This window comes from Myxine glutinosa, chromosome 12, assembly GCF_964187855.1.
Source record: "Myxine glutinosa chromosome 12, kmMyxGlut1.1, whole genome shotgun sequence".
Taxonomy (NCBI): Eukaryota; Metazoa; Chordata; class Myxini; order Myxiniformes; family Myxinidae; genus Myxine; species Myxine glutinosa.
The window spans coordinates 6,704,469-6,720,078 of NC_136272.1; the positions used below are offsets into that span (position 1 = coordinate 6,704,469).

Sequence of the window (15,610 nt, forward strand, 5' to 3'; positions counted from 1 at the left end):
TTCATGCAGGGAGCAAAACTGACCTGGTTGTTCTGAATGGAAACCTGACCCAGTTCAAGCACAGGGCTATTCTGAAAGAAACATTGCTTCCATTTGTTCGTGCAGCCTATCGAGGAAACTTTGTCTTCCAAGATGACAATGCATGGCCTCTCCATGCTCGCATGATCCAACACTTTCTTGCTGACCGTGGTGTAGAGCATATGGAGTGGCCTGCCATGTCCCCGGATATGAATCCGATAGAGAACTTGTGGGTAGAATTAACGTGTCAAATCGACAACTTGGACCAGCAGCCTGCCTCTGTGTGTGAATTGCAGCAGGCTATTGTAACTGCATGGCAAGCGATTCCTGTCCAAACCTTGGCAAATCTCGTGAACAGCGTGCCTCAATGTGTACGTGCTCTCCTGAATGCTCGTGGGGGTTACACGAAGTACTGAACTGTAATTTTACTGTCCCTAATCCCAGTCGTAATTTAACTTTTGTTTTTGTTAAAAAAAATTTTTGGCTAATGTGCAAAATAAAGAGATACTTCTGGAAAACGCACAGAGGTTTAACACAGTACTGTCCGTGAATTGAGTTCCATATCACTTTACATCACTTTCAAGGATCAATTTACTTGCTTCGAAATGTCAAATGTGGTTTTTGTTTCTTTTAAAGGTCACATTAACAAAATCTAGAATAATTTCAACATAATTCCAATGAACTTTTGGTTCTAAGTCATCTTGAAAAGTAAGTTCACCCCCACAAAAAAAAAATCCATATTAAATGCCAAGTCTGTATACTATATATACACAAAGAATTAAGTTAAGCACCCCCCCCGTTTTTTTACAACCTCGCACAGTACAAGTTTGTTGTCGTCAAAACAGTGTAATATACCCATGATATTGCTATATTTTCTGGAGAAGTGATATTATGGTCACATAAAAACATAACAATCATGCCGTTTTCAATATTTTATTCTGAATAATTTAAGGTGAAATTTTTTGGGAATTTTAGGCATATTTTCACCTCAATTTAAGTATGGAGCTATAGGTCCATCACGGACAGTGTGGATGACGTTTATGTTTTCTAACGTACAGTCATTGTTCTGAGAAGACCTCTAGCGATCTTTGCGTCAATAACGTGTGTAGGACCCACGTGATCGGATCACTGACTCAACCCTACGTCTCATAGACCCTGTAAGCCGTCGTATGCGTTGCTGTGGCAGGTTGTTCCATTCCCGATGTAATGCACGTTCCAATTCATCCAGATTGGCTATTGGAGGGACCATCTTCGCAATTTGTCGTCCCAACATGTCCCAAACGTGCTCGAGGGGGTTCAACCTGCCACAGCAACGCATACGACGGCTTACAGGGTCTATGAGACGTAGGGTTGAGTCAGTGATCCGATCACGTGGGTCCTACACACGTTATTGACGCAAAGATCGCTAGAGGTCTTCTCAGAACAATGACTGTACGTTAGAAAACATAAACGTCATCCACACTGTCCGTGATGGACCTATAGCTCCATACTTAAATTGAGGTGAAAATATGCCTAAAATTCCCAAAAAATTTCACCTTAAATTATTCAGAATAAAATATTGAAAACGGCATGATTGTTATGTTTTTATGTGACCATAATATCACTTCTCCAGAAAATATAGCAATATCATGGGTATATTACACTGTTTTGACGACAACAAACTTGTAATGTGCGAGGTTGTAAAAAAACGGGGGGGGGTGCTTAACTTAATTCTTTGTGTATATATATATATATATATGTATGTATATATATATATATATGTATGTATATATATATATATATATATATATATATATATATATATATATATATATATATATATATACAACTGTAAGAAATAGTAGAAACTCCAAAGTACGAGCAGGGCGTCTCATTTGTATTGAATATATTGTTGCGAATATGGAATTTGGCCTCCATATCCGCTTGTAAATATTCCCCTATTTCCCCAATACTCCCCAACTATCCCCAATCCCCCATTCCCTAGTCCCATTGTCTGTAAACAACACTCTGTAGAACCGACCTTCCCCTTTTTCCCCCATTAAATGTCGTGCCCAGGTCCACCGCATCTCACGTAGACAACTTTCGGACATCTTGCTAGTTATTCTTAGTCTATGTCAGTTAAGGACTCCTTTCCATTAATTCTGACTCTTCGTTGCACCAGAATGTGATTATATGGCACCAGTAGTGAGTTTAGGACCTTCCCATACCTCCTTCCATCTTCTTCCCCAAACAACAACAACAACAACAACTACAGCTACAACAACAACTACAACCACGGCGCGCGGGGGGAGTGTGCGTCCTCCCACCAGCTCGGTTAGCCGCCATGACCATGCGCTCCACGGGGTTACCACGAAGGGGCTCCCTGTCAGCCCCTCGTCAAGGGCGGAGCCGGTAACCCCCCCACATGCACCCAATGAGAAGCAACGAGCCGATTCCATCTGGGGCGGAGCTAACGAGCCGAGGGCGTGTCACTCCCCGCCGGATATACGCAGCGACTTACCGGATGTGACGTGAGATGCGCCCCGAGCTTGAGCCTTGAGAAGACAAGAGAGCCACCTCCGAGCGCTGAGAGACCTCCTGCATCTTTTGGGCCGCGCTATCCTGTCCCTGAGCACAAGGTGCACCTTGTGCTAGCCATCGATCCTGCCTTTCCTTGCCATCAATCCCCGTGTGAGTCAGCCTTTTGTCCCGTTTATCTGTCGTCTGTTGGGGTTAATATAAGTGTGTCTAAGTGCCTGTCTTTCTATGATGTCCCTCTTGTAGTTGTAATCTAACCTTCCGCCTTAATATAATCTCCTCCGGAGGTCTTGAGAACCGTATCCCTGGTGTCGTGTCATTTTAATCCCAGCCGTGTGTCTTTTCCTTCATTGATCTAGCGTAGCGCGATTAGTCAACGTTCGGGTATAATCGGGTAACTTGTGCAGACGTGGTCATACCAAACCGCTCGGTAAATAACATCTAAGCCGCGTCTGTAACAATTGGTGTCGAGGAGTGGAATTCGAACCCGGGACTAAATTTATTAGGCCCAAATTTGTAGTAGAATCAATTCGGAGCGCGTTTCCCGCGCGAAATTATAACGGCGAAATTTGATTTTGTTATACGGAAATAAAAACCCGAATTTTGAAAGTCGCGCTATGGCAGACCAAGACAGCTGGGGTCCGGTAGGGGAGAGTGAGGCAGGGTCGGTCCAGGACCAAATTGAGGGACGCGAGGAGAGCGAAGCAGTGAGGGCGGCAGGGTCGCAAAATAGCATTGTCACGCACGAGGTGGCCACGGCGTCCACGCCCGCGACCGTGGCAGCGCCCCTGGTGGATCCGAACCTTTTTATGTTGCAAATGAGGGCCCTTATGGAACAAATGGGTGAGCGATTGGAGGGCCAAATGGGGGTAATGGGGAACCGGATGGATGCTCAGGGTGAGCGATTGGAGGGCCAAATGGGGGTAATGGGGAACCGGATGGATGCTCAGGGTGAGCGATTGGAGGGCCAAATGGGGGTAATGGGGAACCGGATGGATGCTCAGGGTGAGCGATTGGAGGGCCAAATGGGGGTAATGAGGGACGAAGCGAGGGGTACTGGTGAGGGATTAGACGAGAAATTTGGGAAATTAGACAATAGATTAGGGGAAATACAGGAGGGGTTAATGGGGGTAGAAAACAGAATGGCCGCTCAAGAGAATCAAATGGAAGGGATGCAAAAAGGGTTAGAGGGGTTAGAAAACACCATGGAAGGCAAATTGAGGGACATGAGGGACCAAGCGGAAAGGGAAGTTAACCAAATGGGGCAGCAGATAGAGGGGGTCAGAATGGGGGTAGAAGCCAAACTGGATGCTCACAGGGAGGAAATGGAGCAGATGAGGGTGGCATCTGGGCAGGAGATGCAAGTGATGGGAGAGGAGATCAGAAGAGGAGTGAGTGAGGAGGTCGGAGGAGTGCGCGAAGAGGTGAGGCACTGTAAGGAGCACATGGAGAAGGAGGTGAGAAAGGGGACTGTAAAGTTACAAGGGGGCATAGAGGACCTGACGCAGGAGGTGGAGCAGCTGACGGTGGGACAGACGGAGTTAGTGGAGCAGGTTCAAAGGAACACTGCGGTATTAGGAGGTTTAAAAGCGACACAGAAAGAACTAAAAGATGACTTGGTAGCGACGAAGAGGGAATGTCAGATGGTACGTGAGGGACTGACAACGAGGCTGGACGAGGTGATAGAGGTCATGGAGACGAAGGACCGGCAGGTGAGGACGCACATGGAAACGGTCAAGGTAGCCTTAGAGGATGAGCTTGAGGAGACGTACCGGGGAATAAAAGAGGTGAAGCAGAAACTAGAAGAAGTGGAAGAAGGGATGAGCGAAATTAAGAAGCGACGGAGAGGGGATAAGAAAGAGATAAAGGAGGAAGTAAAAGAATTGGTCCAAAGCCTGTGTTCAAATCGTGATGATGTGCTCATTAACCGGATGAGGGATTCGCAGGTGATGGAGGAGAAGCGAAGAGGAAGAGGACCCGGTGTAAGTGGTGACCAATATGGTCGTGCGTATGATGCGCCAGGGGATTTAAGAAGCTTGGGGGTCGAGATGGACCCGGGTGTTCGTGAGAGGCCGTTGGTGAAGTGTGCGACAGGTCTGGTGTGCGAAAAAGGAGGTGTGCGAGAAAGTCCGACTCTGGGGTGTGTGAGGAAAAAGTGCGTGCCAAGGAGTGAGGGTGCTGGCGAGAGTGAGTCGGTCGTAGCGTGTGTGCGAGGGAGCACATGGAAGCGTGGGGTGGTAAGTGTTACAGAGGGTGTGACGGGAGAGTGTGCGCAAGAGTGTGCGCGAGAAAGGTGTGTGACGGACAGGTGCACGAGGAAAGAGTGCGCTGTCAAGAGTAAGGGTGAGTGCGCTGTCAGGAATGGAGGTGAAAGTAGTGAGAGTGACATGGAGCGTGAGTTAGTTGTGACAGGTGAGCGAGGATGTACACCTGGGATGGAAGGATGCACACCTGGAATGGTAGAGCGTGAGTGGGAATGCACGCTGGAGTTGGTGGTGAGGCACGTGGTTGGGTGTGCGAATGAGGGCACACCTGTGATTGTCACAGAGGAGGTGACCGAGGAGGGGGCGCGAAGAGGTGTGTTAGTGAGGTGTGCGAGCAACGAATGTGTGCCGAAGTGTTCGGTGGTCAGGTGTGTGACCAAGGCTGTGAGTGGAATGGGTGTACCTGGGTGTGTAAGGAAAGGTACGAGGAGCATGGGCACGGCTGGATGTGTGAGCAAGGAACGGGCTGCGGGGTGTAAGCGTCCAGGTGAAGCATCGACGTTAGACGGGGTAGAGTTTAGAACGACTTATAGCCGAATCGGGCCCTCGGTGCGTGCTGGGCCTCGCTTTGAACGGCCGCGTCCGTGCTCCACTAGGCGGAGCGGGCAGCCCGATAGAAAGGGTCGTCATGGCGACCACTTTTTGTTGAGGCAGTCCGGCAGGTCGAGATCGGGACATTGGATGGCTCCGTGCCGAGATGGTGCGTGGGATCTCGGCACGGGTAAGCCCCCGTCCCTGCACCGAATGCCGGACGCATCCAGCCGCTGGCACAGAACAACCCGCATTCATGGCTTGGCTTTACGAAGCCGGGCTTTGGACAGGAATTGGCGCACCGAGAGGCATTAGTGAGTAGACTGGGTGATGAGGTTAGTGTTTTGGACCCAAAATTGGAGAAAAACAAAATTTGATGATTGGCAAAGGATTGGCAGTAGTGATTGGCAGATGGGTAGTGATTGGCAAATTTTTAATTTGTTGAAATTTGATGTGCAAAATTGGTAGTGAGCGATGGGCCCGGTGGGTAAGGTTGGCATCCCTGCCACCCTTCCCATATGGGGGCAAAGGAGCTATAGATTATGGGGTGCATGGCAGTGAAAACTAGCCCGGGTGGGTTAGGTTATATTGTAGGGATCTAGCGAAGATGACATTAGGTGACGATAAGTTTAGTTAGTGACTGATACCTGTAGTGGGGACGCAGGTAGATTAGTGTGGATTATAATGACGAGGGAGCGCAATAGTTTAAAGGGACGACTGGGAAGCGCAAGTTTCAGAAGGGAGTAGTTAGCTGAGATGATGCCGTGTGTGTGAGAATTGAACAGGTGTGATTGCACAGGTGTGCAACTGGACAGGTGTGTGGAGCCGTGTATGAGTAGTGAGTGTTGTGGATCAGCGCGAATGCGCTTGGGGAGAGAAGGGTGCAGGTGGCACCCGGTGTGAGAGCACAGGTGTGCAAGTACAGGTGTGTGGAGAGAGTTGGAGTAAGTGGTACGGAGTGGTGTGCATGGTGCGAAGGTGTGGATGGGGGAAGAGTGGACCCCTTTCACGAGTACCCGGGGCGGGTAGTGTAAGTGTTAGGTAGAGGGTATAGGTAAATTGTGGTTGGATATTGGCATTTGTGGTGCGGTTGCAGAATGGTGTTGTGGATGGGTGCATTAGTGTTGTGGAAATGGCTGGGCGTGTAGCCTGTTAGTGTGTGTAGTTGGTTGGGCACTCCACCACTGTGAGGATGTCGGCCAGGTGAGGCCGCAGGTGGGCTCTGGGAGCCGGTAGAGTTGTGGATGGGGCCCGAGGATCCGGAGGACGGACCCGGGTAGCCCAGTACCAGAGGGCACCAAGGGGTGACAGAGCCAGGAGGGGCCTTCCCCAGTTAGTTAGGTTAGGGTAAGGAGCAGGTAAGCTCGGAGGCAACTGCAGTGGTGGAGGTGTGCAGGTGGGTAGACCCACTGGGAGAGGTACACGCCACAGCCCAGAAATTGTGCGAGGGCACCGAGAGATGAATCGGGGGAGTGAGACCCCAAATTGAAAAGCACCACAGTTTGGCCAATGGGAATTGGTTTTTAGAACCCATAGTGTAAGAGGGCCAATGGTTTGGCCGGAGAAAGACCCCGGGTAGTGTAAAGTTGTTAAAGTCATTTAGGAAATAGTTAGGATTGATGAACCTGTCGCACCATACGCAGCCACTTACCTGTGGTGATGATGATGACTCCACACCTGTGTTTTCTTTGTTTTGTGTTGCAGGAAGTAAGGACTGCTGTTGGATTTGTGAGACGCATCACGACGTGGATGAGACATTGGGGTGATTCCATCTCTCCCTCCTTAGGAGGGACTGATGATGAATTGGTGATGGCAAATTATGATGTTGAGTTGAAAATGGCAAATTTGATTGGTTAGGAGGGAGAGAAGACGAATTTGGTTTATGGGAGGAACGGGGAAGACAGTAGGGATGTTTGTTGATTTGTAAAGTAGATGTTTATGGGTAGTGTTGTGTTTTGTGGATACAGTAAGGGGTAAGGGAGGGGCCATGTAGGTTACCTGGTGGGGGGGGGGGGGGGCGTACGGTAGGAACGTACCTGTCTCACCTGGTTCCCATGTGCCCCCAGTGTGCATTACCTTACATTGCGTGCACTTTTGCGCCCTTACCACCTTACTCACTTGTCTGCTTCTTTTGTCTCCCACCTCCGAGGGTCTGGCTTTGGGGGCAGAGAGGGAGGAGAGAGAGGTGCTGGCTACGCAGTTGTGGGCCTGCACTTTCGCTGCTTGCTGCCTGGATCGATACACCATATGGACCGCAATGTTTGTGGCCACCCACCATGGACCGCAGTTCTTATGCGGCCAAGCACCACCCGTGGATGGACCTATGGGTCAACGTGGCACCGATGCCATACAAGGTGAACCACTAACAGTTGGCCCCCTTACGGCCACAATAGAGAAATGGACGCGGTTGGCGCCTTTCTTTATTTTTGAAAGAAGTAAGAAGGCCAAGTGCACCACACGAAGGCAAGACCAGCGGCAGAACATCGGCCGGCTGCGACACCACACAATGATTCATAAACACTTTATTGGTGCACCGGATGGTGCTCACTGTGTGATGGGGTGGTGCTTGATGCTTGGAAGGGGTGCTCTGCACATTATTAAAGGCCGTAGGACACAGAGCACTCGTGGGTTGGTGTATCGATGCTGGCATGCGTGCTCTCTCTCTGCATAACATCTGCATGTGTTCCTCCAAAAACAGGTCCTGGATCGTAGTGTAAATATCAGCGTAGTCTTGTGTAAATAATGCTCCCTACCGGCTGTATGTTTAGTTTGAGGATTCTTTCCGGATTCGGTTATCCTGTGGGTGTGTTTCTGTGAGGAGAAGGGTGCAACGTCGCAGGGGGACATATTTACTCATTTGTGAATATCTGTAAAACTGTCGCACTCAGGGTAGAGTTAATAGTAGAGGGAACTACATTGCGTGCCACACTAAAGTAGGTAAAAATTTATCGGGTCGGGACGCCCCGAGGGTAGAGAAGGGTGCAATGTTGCGAATATGGAATTTGGCCTCCATATCCGCTTGTAAATATTCCCCTATTTCCCCAATACTCCCCAACTATCCCCAATCCCCCATTCCCTAGTCCCATTGTCTGTAAACAACACTCTGTAGAACCGACCTTCCCCTTTTTCCCCCATTAAATGTCGTGCCCAGGTCCACCGCATCTCACGTAGACAACTTTCGGACATCTTGCTAGTTATTCTTAGTCTATGTCAGTTAAGGACTCCTTTCCATTAATTCTGACTCTTCGTTGCACCAGAATGTGATTATATGGCACCAGTAGTGAGTTTAGGACCTTCCCATACCTCCTTCCATCTTCTTCCCCAAACAACAACAACAACAACAACTACAGCTACAACAACAACTACAACCACGGCGCGCGGGGGGAGTGTGCGTCCTCCCACCAGCTCGGTTAGCCGCCATGACCATGCGCTCCACGGGGTTACCACGAAGGGGCTCCCTGTCAGCCCCTCGTCAAGGGCGGAGCCGGTAACCCCCCCGCATGCACCCAATGAGAAGCAACGAGCCGATTCCATCTGGGGCGGAGCTAACGAGCCGAGGGCGTGTCACTCCCCGCCGGATATACGCAGCGACTTACCGGATGTGACGTGAGATGCGCCCCGAGCTTGAGCCTTGAGAAGACAAGAGAGCCACCTCCGAGCGCTGAGAGACCTCCTGCATCTTTTGGGCCGCGCTATCCTGTCCCTGAGCACAAGGTGCACCTTGTGCTAGCCATCGATCCTGCCTTTCCTTGCCATCAATCCCCGTGTGAGTCAGCCTTTTGTCCCGTTTATCTGTCGTCTGTTGGGGTTAATATAAGTGTGTCTAAGTGCCTGTCTTTCTATGATGTCCCTCTTGTAGTTGTAATCTAACCTTCCGCCTTAATATAATCTCCTCCGGAGGTCTTGAGAACCGTATCCCTGGTGTCGTGTCATTTTAATCCCAGCCGTGTGTCTTTTCCTTCATTGATCTAGCGTAGCGCGATTAGTCAACGTTCGGGTATAATCGGGTAACTTGTGCAGACGTGGTCATACCAAACCGCTCGGTAAATAACATCTAAGCCGCGTCTGTAACAATATAATCGCTAGATTAAATAAGACGCGGACGTAGCTTCAGGACGTCGATCTTTAATTGTCGACCAAGCTTTCGACCAACAAAGGTCTTCTTCTGAGTCAGCCCCAAGTTCAACGGAAGAACAGAAGTTCAAGTTCTGTTGAACTTGGGGCTGACTCAGAAGAAGACCTTTGTTGGTCGAAAGCTTGGTCGACAATTAAAGATCGACGTCCTGAAGCTACGTCCGCGTCTTATTTAATCTAACGATTATATATATATATACATATATATATATATATATATATATATATATATATATATATATGTATATATATACATATATATATATATATATATATATATATATATATATATATATATATATACATATATATATATTATATATATATATATATATATATATATATATATATATATATATATATATATATATATATATATATATATATATATATATATATATATATATATAGAATTATCCTTTCCTGCAAGTTATCCCCTTGCCAATTGTGCCAAATTATTGCCCCGCTACCCGATGGTCAATTTAACCTTGTTCTTCCATGGTGATATAGGATGTTTGTGTGGTGTGATGAGCCTCGCTCTTGTAGAGGGAATGAGTGCCAAACATGGCGACACTGATTAAAAGTTGTACAAAGACGTTTAAAAAGGAGAGGCAACAATACCTGGAGGAAATGCACCACAGACAACACAATGATGTATTTGGTGACGACCAGTTTCATTCACGCTGTGACCGACGGTTTCAATTTAGCATTGGACTGTGAAACCACTCCAGGATATACCACCAACTTGATTGATAAACAAAACAGAATCCTTGGCATCGTGGGACAGGATTCACCCTATTTCTATCAAAAGTTCCTTCCAACTGCGGTTTGATGTTTGTTCTTCAGCTTTTGGAGCCGAATCTGTCTTTTACATTTGTACAACCGATTTATCATGTTTGATTTCTTTCGTATGACTACAACTTCAAGGATTATAACTAGACCAGTTAAACCATGTGTCAGCCCAAAACAATAAAACACACCAGTGGGATGCAATCATAAGAGAGTGTACGCATGTTGGTGTTGCAAATTGGGATCGCAATAAAAAAAACATCACACCATGGAGTTGCAGGTGAGAGGTGTCTGCAACTTGAAGACCCTGTGGAATCCAGCAGCCTCCACCTCATTCAGCTTCTCTTCAGTCATCTTGACAACAAATTTCACTGTGGTGTCCGTGTGGTATTCCTTGTAGTCAGAGATAAGGACCGGGGTCTTGTTGATGCCGTGCAGCATGTTCTCCAAAACGGTCTCCTTGTAATACTGGAACATGAAATGTAAAACGGGTGGGCAAGGTTATGGCACAGCATTTACTGCAACATTATCAGCACCAAATTGAAGAGATTAGAAGTCATCCAAAAACAGGCAATTCATGCATTGTCCATGTCCTCCCTCTTTACAAGGTCAGTTTTGTCTTGAAATCTGAAGAGTAAACCTTTTCCACTTTGTTAGTTGACTGACAGTAAACATTCTGATTCTGATGAACCATACTCTGTTGCAGAACGTTGGTGCTGCCTAAGCAGTTTCTTGGCCAGGGTTATACTGGGTGGATTGCCATTGCCTTCCCAGCAATAGTTATGGCAGGACTTTGGAATTTGGCCATGGTGCCAGCAATATCTCACCGACTCTTCGCAAAAGACACTGTGGGTTCTTTAACATCCACCAACTAATGCTGGCAGATGGGACGTCCAGCTTAACATCCGTCTGAGAGACGGCAGACACATTGATGAAATGCCCTGCCTGTGAAACACCGGAATGATAGTTTATAGCTGGGCCAATATTTGAACGCAAGCTATACAGTTTAGAGGTGAATGTACATACCTCTCAGCCTCTCAGCCTTCTCAGCGAACAGTAATCATAAAAGACGATTAAAACAAGATGAAAAACACGTAAAATGTCATAGACCCTGCCGTGGTTTTAATAATTTTGCTGTATGGAGGTAAAGGCTGTCAGCCGGCCATCTCTGGTCGGATGACAAAACAAAATCTTCTGCATATGCATACTAATGTACAGTCTTTTTTCCAACTTTGAAGAAAATCGGTCCATGCATGTCCGAAAAATGGATGGGGACACGTTTAAGTAAGAAAATGGCCACCAGTCGGCCATATTGGATCTGATCTCGAAAATAATTACAGGTATATGTAACCCATCATTCATTTATCTGTGTGCCAAATTTGAACAAGATCGGTAAATGCATGTCCGAGAAATGGTTGAGGACGTGGTGAATATTGGTTTTTTTTTACAACTAAAATGGCCGCCAGTCTACCAGTTGGCCGGCCATTTTTGATCAATCGCAAAATAAAGTGAAGTGCATGTATATGCCGTCAAGTGCTGTGCTTTGCCAAGTTTGAAGAAAATCGCTCCATGCATGTCCGAGAAATGGATAAAGACACGTTTAAGTAACAAAATGGACACCAGTCGGCCATATTGGATCTGATGTCGAAAAAACAAATTTGTGCATATGTAAGACATCATTCATTATCTGTGTGCAAAGTTTGAACAACACCAGCAAATGCATGTCCAATAAATGGTTGAGAACGTGTTCAACATCCGATTTTTTACAACTAAAATGGCCACCAGTCGGCCACCTTTGATCGCGTCGTGAAACAAAATCAGGTGCATATGTATACCGTCATGTATTGTCTTTGTGCCAAGTATGACCAAAATCGGTTCATATATCTCCGAGATATGGTTGCAGATACACGGACACACAGACAGACGCACGGACAGACGAGACCAAATCCATAAGCCCCTGTTTCGGACTAAGTCCAACAGGAGCTAAAAAAAAAGTCAAATTAAATGCTTACCTGCGTCCACGTACGAACGGGCAGCTCGATAATCTCCACCGTTTTGTTTTCCAGTACATTGATCTCCCCATTGATAAGGAACTGATTTGGGCCCAGGCTGTCAATTGTTCCTTTGAAGTTCTTGTAGCGAGGCATCTGGAAGGGCATGGCAAAATGCATCCATACATGATGTGTGAAAAAGCAATCAAAAGTATTGTCACGTCCGTAGCCGATGAAGACCAGCCTTGGGCAGATAGCCGAACAGTTAACGCCGAGGTATATTTCGAAACTTGGCGGGATTATCTTTGGCGCGTAGGAAAGGCCCAAAGCCGTATCTAATCGGACGGCTGCCACGGGGTTTTATTCCTCGAACCCACAAACAAGTAAACAGACACGGCACACAAAAGTGAGATGCAACTACTGATGAATTTATTAAAATAAAAGTGAAACGATAAAATGGCAAAATAAATGTTGAGGTAAAAAAAAACCCTATAATTCCTAATTTGAGATGTCTCCGCTCAGACACACAAAACAGACAAGGGAAAGATTAAATAAAATAAAAAGAAAATCCTCCCTTTGATTTCGCACTCAGCTCTGGTCTCGACGAGTACTTTGTTGGGATCAGTCGCTGACAGGACCGCGCGTCGAAACGCCCGAACAACAGGCAGCCAAACGTTCCCCCGCTCGATCAACTTGGCAAAGGCTCCACAAAGCCCCAAATGTTCTCTTTTCGGTGCACACGAGAAGAGCGACCGTCCGCCACAAAGCCAGCACCAGAGAGCTAGCTAGACTAGAAACTGCTTCTTCTTCCTCCTCCACGATCCACATGAGCCAGGAACAAAGCGACTGCCACGACCAAGCCCAGTACGAGAGAGAGACAAAATGTGACTGCTCGCCACGCAGCCAGTTTGAAAGAGAGCAAGGGGGGGGGGGGGAAGGGTGCACCCTCCCCTTTCCTCGCTGACGTCACACTCGACCAATCCCAATGTCTCATCACATCATCCAATCCCCATGGCCACTCACGAAGCTCGGGGCGTGGTTGCTCTGTTACGAGACATCAGGGGCAGAGTCTAGTCTCTCATCGAGAATGTTCGGGGGGCGGGGTTTACGTGCCAACCGGCAAATGTTCGGGTCTCTGTCGGCATGGCGGTGTTGTGGGTGAATGGCGGTCCTTTTCAGATGAAATAAAACAGAAGGGAAAATCACAGGAGGGCAATTACACACTGGGGATTATCTTCTTCTATCTACATATATAAAAGAAAGTTTTTGTTTGTTTGTTTGTCTGCACGCGCTAATCTCCTGAACGGTGAAAGATAGGCGGAAACGTCTGAAACAAAAAATGTCGGGACGGGCCCCGGGAAGGTTATAGGCTAGGTGGCGAGGCCACCTCGGCCAGGCTAGGCCCATTTCGCAAATAAAAGCTGAGCTGAATTATAGTAGTCAATCTTTAACAGCCGCAAGTAAAAGCTGAATTATATTAGTAAATTCATTCAAAAAGAACTGAAAATGTCGGGACGGGCCCCGGGAAGGTTATAGGCTAGGTGGCGAGGCCGGTCAAGGCCGCTTCGGCCGGGCTGGGCCCATTTCGCAATTAAAAGCTCAGCTGAATTATAGTAGTCAATCTTCAAAGGCCACGAGTAAAAGCTGAATTATAGTAGTAAATTCATTCAAAAATAACTTAAAATGTCGGGACGGGCCCCGGGAAGGTTATAGGCTAGGTGGCGAGGCCGGTCCAGGCCGCTTTGGCCGGGCTGGGCCCATTTCACAATTAAAAGCTGAGCTGAATTATAGTAGTCAATCTTCTGCGGCCGCGAGTAAAAGCTGAATAATAGTAGTAAATTCATTCAAAAAGAACCCGGGCAACGCTGGGTGCTTTCGGCTAGTTATATTTATATGTATGTACATATATATATATATATATATATATATATATATATATATATATAAACACACACACACACACACACACAGTCATGGCCAATAATATTGGCACCCTTGCACTTTTTTCAAATAACACACAATTTTCTCTAAAAAATAAGTGGAAATTGACAAAAGTATGTTTGTTTTCATCAATTTATTTGAATTATGTTGCAGTTCGTTTGAGTTAACATTTGATTTAACGGTTGTTTTGATTTAACATCCCAATATGTGGTTTCATTTGGTTTAACGGTTTTGGTTTGCGATACGGTTTCAATTTGAATGGCACGAGTTTGGTTCCAGAACAGCGTTGATTGGTGGGTTTGGTGTCCCCACCCACTTTTCCCTTGATATAAGGGGGATGTAGAGTTGTTCTTTCTTTACTCTTGAGAAAGGTCAGTGGTTGCACGGCTGTCCGTTTTGCTCATCGAAACGTCGAGCAGTTATTTGTTTTGCTAATTAAAGGTTGGAGAACTCAAGATGGATTCATTTGATTTTAATCCCAACCGCAAGTCGTATATATATATACATATATATTGTTGCGGATATGAGGATTGTGTTTTTTTTTTATTGTGTGTATTATTATTACTAGGGCATTGCCCGTACGTGGGTGCCCGTTCCGTGGCCAAAAAAAAAAAAAAACGCTACCCGTACGCTCTACCCCGCCCGTACGCCCGTAAACAAAAAAAGCAACGCTCTTCGCTTCCGCCCTTCGCTCTGACTGAATTGGGAGAAATAATGCGCATAAGAAATCGAATTACGTACCGTAATGGCGGTCAGCTCGTAACGCGCTCAGCTCCGCTCGTCTCACATCGGCCACGCCTACGCAACAGAGCGTTCTGTGATTGGCTGCCGGAAGATAAGTCGTCACTGTCCGGAAGTTCGCAAATCGCAGTTAGGATGAATCGTTTTAATTTAATCGCAGTTTGAATTCGTTTTAAAACATAGTTTAACGGCAACATAGTTTTCCAACGTGAAATAAATGAATACGCTGTCAAATGTGCCGTCCGAGGCAGAGTCTGATCGCCACGTTCGGCACACGTGATAGCTCGCTGCTCTCTGATTGGTTGAAGCGTTTTTTGGACATAGCTCGGTAAGTAATTGTCCGATTAATATGAAACCTTGAAAAGGCACATCCTCGGGTCCCCAGCAATATACCTGGCAAGTTTCAAGTATATCGGACCCGTGGTTGTCGAGAAACAGCGGTCACAGACACACAGACACACAGACACACAGACACACAGACACACAGACACACAGACACACAGAGATTGCTGGAATTATAGATAGATTGCTTTATTCTGAGCCTCCTTGCTCCAGTGTGTAAAGGTCAAAGGGCGTCCCATAATTAGTCCATAAAGCAAACACGTCAGCCAATCATAGAATACCCCTGTTCGATAGCTTATATCTTATTATGTGTTTTAGAGTAAGGCCTTGTCTTCCATTAGG

At 46.8% G+C, this 15,610-nt stretch overlaps 1 protein-coding gene across 1 annotated transcript in view; it reads right to left on the reverse strand.

Moving 5' to 3' along the window:
• The window catches only part of LOC137415052 (DNA topoisomerase 2-beta), a 287,321-nt gene that overhangs the window by 34,195 nt on the left and 237,516 nt on the right, over positions 1–15,610 (reverse strand). The window contains exons 23-24 of the mRNA XM_068100610.2: positions 12,266–12,400; positions 10,521–10,721 (exon numbers count right to left, since the gene is read on the reverse strand). Of these exons, the coding sequence (XP_067956711.2) occupies positions 10,521–10,721; positions 12,266–12,400 (336 nt within the window). The remainder of the gene's footprint in view (positions 1–10,520; positions 10,722–12,265; positions 12,401–15,610) is intronic.